Consider the following 11,500-nt stretch of genomic DNA (forward strand, 5'->3'; position numbering starts at 1 on the left):
TCAACTTTTATATCTAAGGATTGAAAATTTAAAACAAGATTCCACGTAAATATTTAATTCTGTTGCCAAAAATTCTAAGAAATACATAAGCACGGTTTATTTTTATAGTCATTTTAAGTTCAAATTTGGACGAAATTACATATTAAAAAACCTGGAATAACTATTTTAGTTATTTTGTTGTGATTGTATAATATTATTTGTGGGTACTTGAAACTTCTAAAGTTCCTATACTATTATTTATCTATGATAGTACCACGTTTTGTTGTTGATGTATAACGCGTTACCTAATGGATATTGTGATATGATTAATTTGGAATTTATTATTGATACCTATTATAGGTCAATTTTTTTTTAATACTATAGATAAGTATACCTATATAATAGGTATGTCTAATACCTAGACTGACAACCGTCTCCACTCAGAATAGTTTTTCTTATACAGTGATATTATATCATTGAATTCAAATTTAATACTATCCATTATACAGTGACCCACTTGTAACCTACTGTACAGCAGAGCGACATCTACTTACCCACCTTTTTTTTTCTATGAATGTCAATAAAACTTTATTTGTTGAGTAAAAATACTTGAAAGTTTGATACAAGGCTCCTACTATATTTTTACAATGACATATGAAAATTATTAAAAATCCTTAGCCACAGTTTTTTTTTATTGGCATTTAAAGCTCAAAAATTGACAAAATATGTAAAAATCACGAAAATTAGCAAATTATTTTGGGTTAAGAATTCGTAAACATCTTTCTTTTTTAATCTAAGAGTTGAAAATGTAATACAAGATTCCTCATAATATTGTCTACCTTTATCAAAAAAAAATGTCTACAAGAAAGTCAAATTACATTTTATGAGCGTTTGAAATTCATATTTTTACAACATTTGATATTCGCTCGATTTCTCATGTGACAAAATTCTTATTTTATTGTAATTAAAAAACCAATGACTGTAGATATTTGAAAATTTCACTGAATGTTTATATTAGCATTTTCTATATACGATAAAATTTTGAAAATAATTTGACTCTTTTTGAGCTGTGTACAGACATGGTCAGTTTTCATTTTTTTTAGTTTTTTTTTCTATAAATATCAATAAAGTTTTATCTGTTGGTCCAAAAAGTGTAAAAATTTAATACAAGGCTCCTGATATGTTGTTACAATAGCAGTTGAAAAATATTAAAAATACATAGGCACAATTTTTTTTATAAGCATTTAAAGATCGAATTTTGACAAAATTTATCAAATTTTAATTTGAATAATTATTTTGTAGTTAAAAATTTATAAAATGTTCAACTTTTGTATCTAAGAATTGAAAATTTAAAACAAGATTCAACGTAAGTAATTTATTCTGTTACCAAAAAATCTAAAAAATACATTTACACAGTTTGTTTTTATAGTAATTTTTAGTTCTAAAGTATATACTATTATTGTTCTATGCTATTATATATCTATGATAGTATCACGGTTTGTTGTTGATGTATAACGCGTCATAAGTACCTACCTAATAGGTATTGTGATATGATTAATTTGGAATTTATTATAAGTACCTATTATAGGTCAATTTTTTTTTAATACCATAATACCATATATAATATTATGTCTTATACCTAGACTGACATACCGTCTCCGCTCCGAATCGTTTATCTTATACGATGATATTATATCATTGAATTCAAATTTAATACCATCCATTATACAGTGACCCACTTGTAATCTACTGTACAGCAGAGCGACTTCCACTTACCCACCTTTTTTTTGATATGCAATTCGGATGTACCGGGCTTTGGGTGTAAAGGGCTTTTTTCAGTTCACTAATAAGGTAGCGCCGGTTATTAGCTAGGCTGCCCCTGGCCCCTGCCGATGAAGTCTAGTCACGCATATGATTATACCTACACTAAAGTACTAAACAGTAATTATTACTGTATTACTGAGTAATACCTTTAAATTATGATGAATACAATTATTTTATTATGTACCTAATTGTCAAGCTATCATAGTTTATACTAGCTGTGGCTTTAAATAATAAAAAAAAAAATGATTTTATTTTTGAACCTAAAAGTACCTTTTTAATTTAAAAACTCCGGATCAATTCCGGTAGGTAATTTTTTTTATTAAAATAAAGATTTTGGTTATTTAATATACAAAATTGTTTGGAGTCCTAACTTAAGGACTTAACTCTTAGCTTTAAAAGCGGGGTTACTGGATAAAATCATATCCCCCCCCCCCCCCCCGTGACAAATACCTAAGTATGCCACTGAAAAATTTTAATTTTAAAAACATTTATCACCTGTTGGCTGTTAAGTATGGTGATTAGTGAGTAGCCAAAAGTTAAACACAGAGTTCTTAAAGTTTAGGTTGTAATAGCATAAGGCTGATTTTTTTTCATTAATAGTTGGCTGACTGTATTCCAGTTCACCCTTGCCCTAGCCCCTATCGTGGTTGTAAGTTGTAACCATCGTGATAGATGAACAATTTTATAAAACTAAATACGTAACTTCTACCACTTCTGGCGGTGAGGCACGACTAAAATGAATTAATTTCTTTAGTGCCCTACAACAACACTGGCAGCGCTGTTATAGTATGTGTAATAAGTCCGTATCTAACTTCAAACTGACCTTGATAATATTGATTTTTTTGTTGATAATCCGATAAAGGCGTTCTGCATTTCTGATAAGAAAGTCCAATTTTATGAGAAAAATTAAATAAATAGATGGATAATTATTAATTAATATAAAAATGAAAACAATACCTAAAATGTTTTAATTAACATTTGTTTCAACTTGTCGGTGATATGACGCTATTTCAGTGTATTAATGTATGTGTTAAAGATGAAGAGATATAATTTGGGAACTTAAATTCATAAATTTGATCACCAATATTTGGTGTAAATAGTCAAAATGTAAGTCTAATAATGGGTACCTCTACCTTTGAAGATTAACTGTTTAGAGGTGAGAATATTAAATTTGTTTCAAAATATATTTTTATTTTACATATTCATTAATCAACATAAGATCTGTTTTAAAATAGAATAAATAAAAATAAGTATAAATATTTAACGTAAATACTTGGTCATATAATTTTCATAACAAAAATAGTTTCTATTCAGTTATTGATCAATTAACTTAATTTTTCATTAAAAAAAAAAATGTACAGCAATACCTATTATTATTTTTTCTTAACCACATAACCATTTAGCTTAAGATTATAAAAGTTGTATTAATCTATAGGTAATAATAATTTTAATTTTTAAAAATAATCTTAAATTATTCATGGAATTTATGTAGTTTTCATTAATGGTTTATTAAAATAATTAGTGAAATGTATAAAAATGTTTTTGAGAACTTACAACTAAAATATGAAATCTTATTATTTATTTAGCATGATATATATTTTAATTTTAGTCAAAATACGTTTTTTTTAGCATCATTTTGATAATATTTTAATAACAATTTGATTCTTTTAGATATTTTTACTTTACCAAAAATGAATATCATGCGAAAACTGCGTGGTAGTAATACTACCCCATCTACAACTGGTGAAAATTCTCGTCTGTTTGAAGAAGATTCTAGTCAACATACTGCTCTTGGTTTAATGCATCTAAAGAAACTTTTTACTGATTACATTCATACATCACACCTGCTAACTGACAAAGAACGTAGTACAAAACTGTATACTATGATTCCTTTATTTTGCAAAGTAAATCTTTTTATTAAATTAAATAAAATACATTTTAAAATGTAAACATTATTTTTAATTAGGTTTTCGGCAGAAGTTCATGTGCAGAAATTATTGAAAAATTTTGTGACATTAATAGCTGGTGCTCAGAAATGTCAGCTCTTATGGTTGCAGAAATCCGACAACGTGCGTCTAATCAATCAACAGAAACCGCTAGTAGAGCTATTGCTAGCTTTTTAGAAATAGAGAACTGTGAAGAATCTAGTAATGGATGGATGCTTTTATCTACATTAAACTTATTAGCAGCAACTAACCAACCATCTCTTATAAAAGTATATCTATATAACAATTGTTTTGGTTTTTTTGATACATCATTTATTTTTATTTTAGATAATGGTATCTGCATCTCTTCCTTCAACATTAGTAAAATGTTTGTATCTTTTTTTCGACTTGCCTCCTTTGGAGAATGAAGATAAAAAAACTGATCAAAGTGATTTTACTCCAAAAGAACGTCGTATTTTGCTGCAAAAAATTTTTGTGCAAATATTAGTAAGACTGTGCAGTAATCATTTACCAGCTGAAGAATTAGTCACTAAAGATGATTTATCTTTATTATTCTCTGCTATTACAAGTTCTTGTCCGTCTTATAATGCTGTATGGAGGAAATCTTCTGCTGAAGTTTTAATAACAATCTCTCAACATGGAATTACACCAAAAGTTATACAGTATATTCATGGTACGTTTGGAAGTAAATTTTTAATTGGATTTTTAAAGTACCTTTGAAATATTAGTATTATATCAACTAAAATATTTCATTTTGAAATAGGAAAGAACTGTATTGAATTGTGTGTTGAAAATATGCGACAATGTGCAGATTTAAGTCCATTAGAAGTAGTTGATATGTTTGTTACTGTATCTTATTTTTTAAAAGATTCATCTGAGATATCACAAGTATTACTTGATGACTTTAATACAGCACAAGGTTATACATTTTTATCAGACTTCCTTGTCAGGTATTATAAAAATATTTCTTTTCTGTTGTGTTTTTTTTTGTTAACCGAATAAAATATAAATAATGATTTTTTTTTTACAAAAATAATGTTTTCTTTATTGTGATAATATCCAGTTTGGAAAATGATGAATCTAGTGAAGCCCTCGAAGCGATGAGGAATCTTGTATTGATAATTGCATCTCTTTCTATGAGTGGTTACATTGAACTGAAACCAAATCAAGAACAACCTGACTCATTGTTACAACTTTTAGGATTTACTTTACCTCAACCTACCGGGCGTGGTTAGTATAAATATATTTGTTATTTGTGTTCTTATATTATATCTTATATATTTTATAATCAAATAATTTACTTTAGGTCAAAGTGTACGGAACATATGTGCGTTCAATGTTCTCCAAACTACATTTATTCGATCTGATTCTAGTGCATTATGCTGTACAATTCTTGATGCAATATCAAATGTTTATCATTCTGATAATGCAAATTATTTTATACTGGAACCACAAAATACATTGCCAGAATTTACTGAACATATACATTTAAAAAATCAACAGATACAAGATAAATTTTTCAAGCTCTTAGAGTTCATTGTTTTTCAACTTAATTTTGTTCCAATTAAAGAATTAGTTTCAATGGCTCAGTTTTTAAAAACATGTAGCTCTACGGAATGTACTAGAGTCTGTTTACAGACTCTATTAAATATACTTAAGCACAATAATACATTTAAAGATGTATTTAGAGATGTTGGAATACTTGAGGGATTATCGAACAATTTAAGAAATTACACTCAAGACTATCTCTCTGATTGTGAATCAAAAGGTAATATTTTTACTATTTTAAATTATTTATATTCTTATAGGGAAATATATTCTAGAACTGGTGACATTTAAAATTGTTTCAAATAATTGGAAACTACATAATATTTTATATTTTTGTTATATTTTGATAACATACTTTTTGTTATTTTAAGACGAGAAACATGACGGTGATCTAAAACGGGTGATCAACTTAACTGCAGAATGTTTAGTTAATCTTATGATATCTTCGCCAAAAAATTGTAAAGTTTTCAAAGAATGTGGCGGTGCTCAAGTACTATACATTATACTTGAATATCCATCAACTCGTCAATATGCTACAGGTAATTGTACCTATACTCTTGTCCATAAGATAAGGCACCTGTGCCTCTACAAAAACTTGTCCGAGAATTCACATCCCCCAGGCAGTACGCCTTCTAACACAATTGACACAATGTTCATCGATCACCGATCGACATTGATAGAAAACTCAGTACCGTGTTTATCATGCCACCAGGACTACCTGAGTGGGATGGTGGGGGGAAGAGTATAGAATCCTGGGATATTTATTGGCGTTTAATTGTATGCGCAAAACAAGTTTCTTATTTCATGGCCCAGAGTATAACTATTCTTTGTTATTAAAATAAAACTTTGGAAGTATGATTAAACACATGCCTATTTGTAATATTTAGCTATATTACGAGAGATGATATTAAGCACTGGCGGTGAAGAAGAAATGTCTACACTTTTGGGCACCCTCCATACAGCTGATAATAGTTGTTTACCATTAAAATCTAGTATTTTAAAATTATTTTTGAGTTGTATGAAAGAAAGTCACCGTACAAGAACCATGTTTCGTAAAGTAGATGGATTTGTTTATGTAATAAGTGCATTGGTGTCAATGGAAGGCTGGTTTTCAGATGAAAAACGTGTTGATCAAGAAGCTTTAAAATTTGCTTACATAATTTTTAATACAATTACCATAGCTATGCGCTTTGAACCAGCAAATGCAAAATATTTTCACCAAGAAGTAAATTGAAACAAATAAATTAAATTTTAAACTTTTTCATTGTATTTATTATCATTTTGTTTAGATTTGTTTAACAAGTTTATGTGACACATTAAGATTATTAGGTTGTTTTTCAAATGAAATTCAACTAGATGACTATATTGATTTAATAACTACATCATTAGAAGAAAATGTTTTTCATAACATATTCACAAGCAACACAATCAACCCTGTGTAAGTATCATTGAAATAATTTAATAAACATTTTATCTTTTACACATTTTCATTTTTATCAGTGAAACAAAAACTTAAACTTCATTTTCAATCATATTTTATTTTTTTTCATAATATAGATAGAATAAATGAAAAAGATCTCATATGTTCACTATCAATTCTTGTGTTAAGAATTATTAATCAAAATAAGTTAAAAGTAAATTTTAATTTGATTCATGTCCGTTTTAATGGAAATAGCTAATAGGTAGTAAAGTTTGACTTTCTTATATATACTAATATAAACTTAGTTTCTTTAGTGAGTATGAAAAATAACGTTATCCTTGTGCTGTGATTTTAACAAATTGAATAAAATTTTTTTTTAAATAATACTAAGTGGATTAATATTGTATATTATATTAAAACTGATTTTTAATAAGAAAAATAAGTCTAGATAATTATCAAAAACTTAATCCATAAAAATTTTGTTTTCAGAATTACTGACAATGTTCCAAAGTTTCTTTCTTATGCCTGTATAATAATGAGAATGCTATATGATGTTGCTCTTGATTTATATGATAAACAGAGTAATACCACTGTTGTTTCATTTAAGTCACCTGCTCATAGACGATACAGCGAAGTTTGTTTTGTTTTGTTTTTTTTAATATTTAATAAAATCTGAGTTCAAATACTAATTTTAACTAAATTAAGGTGGCTACAAAACCTTTAGATTGTCAAAATAATAATCGTCGTGCAATACAACTCAACTTAACTCCTCCTGCACCAGATCCTATTATTGTTCATGCTGGCGTTGTTATTGCTATGTTACAACTACTACCATCAATTTATAATCCAACGGCTCCTAAGGTATGAATATATATATTTTAAACTATAATCAAGTGTATGATAACTTAAAATATATTCTTTGTTAATTTAGCTATCACTTACATTGCAAGTTTATATAGGTGAAGTAATCAGATCTTTAGTTCGTGGTGAAAGAAATCAACAGCTTCTATGTGATTCTGGATTTCCAACTACTGTTTTAAAAGTAGGACGAATAGCATTATTGGAAGAAACTCATCCACTTCATACAGTGTTTCAGTATATGTTAGAGCGTTTAGCTATTCAGCTATTAGAACCAAAGGATTTGCGAGAATTTTTGAGACTTGGAGAACCCCTTTGTTGTGTCCCATTAGATTTACTAGACTGTTGGATAAGTCACAGTAGTAAAAAACCAGGTGGAACAGTACCACTAAGCCGCGTTAAAACTCTTGTATCTATGACCACCCCTAGAGATCCTTGTATGCTTGCACTACCGCCATTTTTTGAAATGGATTTGTCTTCTGAGGGTTTTGGATGCTTATTTTTACCCAGTATTGCTCCACAGTCTCCAATTAGTGGACCCTCAGTTGTTAATGTCGCTACATTAACTACTCCTGATATGAATGTAATTGGTGGAATAGGAACTGGTTAGTATACATAATTTAAATTTTGTATAATCAAGTATATTTAAGACATATTGTTTTTATTATATACAAATATTTTTCTCCTTTTAAGGTGACCGAATGTTTCCGCCTCAGAGTGGTCTTAGCTATTCAACATGGTTGTGCGTTGAAAAATTTTCAGAACCAAGAAGTGACCCTCACCCTGTTCGACTTCTGACTTTAATAAGAAATGTGCAAAATACTAGAGACCATTTAGTTTGCTTGGCAGTAGTGTTGTCTGCTCGAGATCGAGCACTTACCATATCCACTCAAGAGACTCCAATATCAATGAGTATGTTGCATAATTTCTTATACTTGATATTTATGATTTACCATTATTTAATAAAATTTTTAGCAAATGCTGATTGGGAGCCAGAGGTCATTGGTGATTCATGTGTAAGAATTTGGTATCCAGATTTTGTACAAGAAGGACAGTGGCATCATATTGTATTAGTTTTAAATAGAGCCGTATTAAAAAATTCATCATTTTCTTTATATATGGATGGTCAACATGTCCATACTCAAAAAGTAATATTTTTTAATTTTACTAAAGAAATATATATTAATTTTTTTTTAATATTATTTCAGCTACATTATATATCTCAAAATCCAGGTGGTGGTGCAGCTAACTTAACAATTGCATCTTCTGTTTACGGATACATAGGAACTCCTCCAATTTGGAGAAAATATTCAAAATTGACATGGAAACAAGGTCCATGTTGTTTATTAGAAGAGGTATTAAATCCTCACGCCATAAAAATTTTGTATCAGCTTGGTCCTCATTATTTTGGAAGTCTACAAGCACCTGATATTAAAGGTATTCAGTCATAGTTTTAAATTTTTTATTTTAAATCGGTGATTATCTATTGTATTAAAGTTTTTACTCCTGGAATTAGATATCGAGAGTTTCATAATTCCTATAAAATATTTTCTTGTATTCATGCTTGGGTTACAATCATGTGTTTGACAATTACTTTTAAATTATTGTTAATTTCAATTAATATTGTTTATTGTTTATAAGATTTAGAACATATTGGACCTTTGGTATCTGAAGAGAAAGTAATTTTTGGATTGAATGCGAGAGCAGTTTCTCAGTTAACTTTGGCAAAAATACGAAAAATATATAGTAGAGTGGATAGCAAATCAATTGCTAAACAGGTAATGCATGATAGATAAATGATAAGTAATATTAGTAATAGTAAGAATGAGTCAAAAATAAAAATTAGAAAAATATTTTTATTTTTGAAGTAAAACTTTTTTCTCAAGGTGTGGGTGGAAAAAAATTGTAACAAAAAATGAAACGACGCGTTTGTTTATCATTATATTAACGAATAAAAAATAATAATATTATAAAGACTACGCTAACCGCTCAGAATCGTTTTTCGTATACAATGGTTTATCATTGTATTCAAATATAACATATCCATTACAACTACCGTACAGCAAAGCGGTACCAACTTGTCCACCTTTTGAAGTAAAACTTTTCTTGAGGTGTGGGTGGAAAAAAAACGTAACAAAAACTGAAATGACATGTTTGTTTATTTATTTATTTTGCAAATCATGGCGTCGTGCATGTTTATTTTTATTGTATTGATTTTTCTCACTCTCTCCCTAACTCACTTATAATTGCACGGGTCCCAATGCTTAGGAAAGAAGTTTTACCTCTCCAGAGTATAATAGTGGGCTCTCACACTCAATTTTTTATTTGATTTTTTAAACTAAATATCAAATTAATTTTTCACTTATTTTGATAAAAATTAATGTTATGAAATTAAATATTAAGTATAAAGTACTTTTAAAATGTCTTATTTTTTTAAATTTCAATACAGACAGTTTTAAGGGTAATATTTATAATTAACATCAAATATAAAGAGTGATCCATTTAAATGCCTATTTTCATTATTTCCAAAATTTTTTACTTTTTTGAAAATATTTTTCTTACATAATTTGATGTAATTTTAAAACAATATTATTTTTATAAGTTATAAATAAATAACTATATACACGTCCATAATTCAATTTTTATGTATCAAAATACTGGTTTGGTATATGAAATGAAAAGTGTATGTTGTCATTCAAAATTCAAAAATTTAAAAACTTAAAAAACAATAATTAACTAAAAATATGTTTTCAAAAAAGTTTTTGAAATAATGAGGCATTTAATGGATTAGTCTGTATAATATATACTAGATAGTTTTCGATTTGTTGGAAATTTTAGAGGTTCAAGATTCCCTTAGGTTGAATTGTATTCAGGTTAAATCAATAATAAATATTTATTTACTATAATGTACTTTATTAAAATTATATTAGCTTGGGATGTCCACTCACGAAAATGCTACTCCTATTCGTATAATGCACAACACAGCTGGACATTTAGCTGGTTCAGCCAGAAGCTTAGGTGGTGTTATATTGGGGTATTTAGGAGTACGCACATTTTATCCCCGTCCAGTTTTAAAGTTGATTGATAACATTGGAGGCTGTTCTGTATTATTGGGTAAGAATAAGATTGCATATATAATATTTGTATAACATAATTAATGAATTTATTATTTTATTGTCACTAGGATTAATTGCAATGGCAAGAGATATGGAAAGCTTATATGCTGCTGTTAAAGCTTTAAGTGGAGTACTACATTTAAATATGACAGCAAAACGAGAAATGGAACGTAGGCGTGGATATCAACTCTTAGCATTATGTCTACGTAGGCATAAACACATGTTAAATGCCCATATTCTACACATCATACTCGATTTAGTTATAACAACTAGAAGTGTTGAAGCCCCTACTATACCAGATGCTGTTGCATTTAATGATTTGATTTGCGAGTTAAATGTATGTATATTTTAAATTAAAATTGTTATTAATGTTCTGTTTTTTTATTTTAAAATTGTTTAGCTTTGGCAAGAAGTTCCAGCTGGTCTTTTACGATCACTTATTGAACAGTTATATGAATTGGTGTCCGACTCAAATGAAAAAAGAAACAATTTAATTATATTAAGAAATATGGAAATGGTTCGTAAAATGGTGAACTTTTTACCAATTGTTTTTAATACTTCTACGTCATCGACTACAGAAGTATTGTTTTCATTACTTGGAGCACTTTTAGCAAAACACCCATTAACTGAAGATTTATTATGGTAAATAACTAAATATTCCCTTGATAATACATATTTTAGTATCAACTATCAAGTATTAATGTAAACACATCATTTTGCTTGTTAAGTTTTGTCTTTTAGGATTTTTTAATTTAAAATAACACTAAGTTTGATAAATAGTTCAAGCTAAATAATATGTTTATTTTAGA

At 28.1% G+C, this 11,500-nt stretch overlaps 1 protein-coding gene across 3 annotated transcripts in view; it reads left to right on the forward strand.

Moving 5' to 3' along the window:
* Positions 1–2,700: 2,700 nt before the first annotated feature.
* Positions 2,701–11,500, forward strand: part of LOC100161547 (WD repeat and FYVE domain-containing protein 3) — a 26,315-nt gene continuing 17,515 nt past the window's right edge. The window contains exons 1-20 of one of the 3 annotated variants that reach the window (XM_001948712.5): positions 2,702–2,959; positions 3,475–3,707; positions 3,770–4,018; positions 4,077–4,422; positions 4,513–4,699; positions 4,813–4,979; positions 5,056–5,517; positions 5,669–5,836; positions 6,185–6,522; positions 6,587–6,735; positions 7,207–7,351; positions 7,423–7,578; positions 7,649–8,180; positions 8,269–8,487; positions 8,551–8,723; positions 8,784–9,012; positions 9,217–9,353; positions 10,506–10,689; positions 10,760–11,028; positions 11,092–11,333. In XM_001948712.5, the coding sequence (XP_001948747.2) occupies positions 3,495–3,707; positions 3,770–4,018; positions 4,077–4,422; positions 4,513–4,699; positions 4,813–4,979; positions 5,056–5,517; positions 5,669–5,836; positions 6,185–6,522; positions 6,587–6,735; positions 7,207–7,351; positions 7,423–7,578; positions 7,649–8,180; positions 8,269–8,487; positions 8,551–8,723; positions 8,784–9,012; positions 9,217–9,353; positions 10,506–10,689; positions 10,760–11,028; positions 11,092–11,333 (4,565 nt within the window). In that variant the 5' untranslated portion in view covers positions 2,702–2,959; positions 3,475–3,494. Of the gene's footprint in view, positions 2,960–3,474; positions 3,708–3,769; positions 4,019–4,076; positions 4,423–4,512; positions 4,700–4,812; positions 4,980–5,055; positions 5,518–5,668; positions 5,837–6,184; positions 6,523–6,586; positions 6,736–7,206; positions 7,352–7,422; positions 7,579–7,648; positions 8,181–8,268; positions 8,488–8,550; positions 9,013–9,216; positions 9,354–10,505; positions 10,690–10,759; positions 11,029–11,091; positions 11,334–11,500 lie in introns of all 3 variants that reach the window. The other 2 variants (XM_008185022.3, XM_016804678.2) reach the window with 2 other exon arrangements.

The sequence above is a fragment of the Acyrthosiphon pisum genome, chromosome A1, assembly GCF_005508785.2.
Source record: "Acyrthosiphon pisum isolate AL4f chromosome A1, pea_aphid_22Mar2018_4r6ur, whole genome shotgun sequence".
Taxonomy (NCBI): Eukaryota; Metazoa; Arthropoda; class Insecta; order Hemiptera; family Aphididae; genus Acyrthosiphon; species Acyrthosiphon pisum.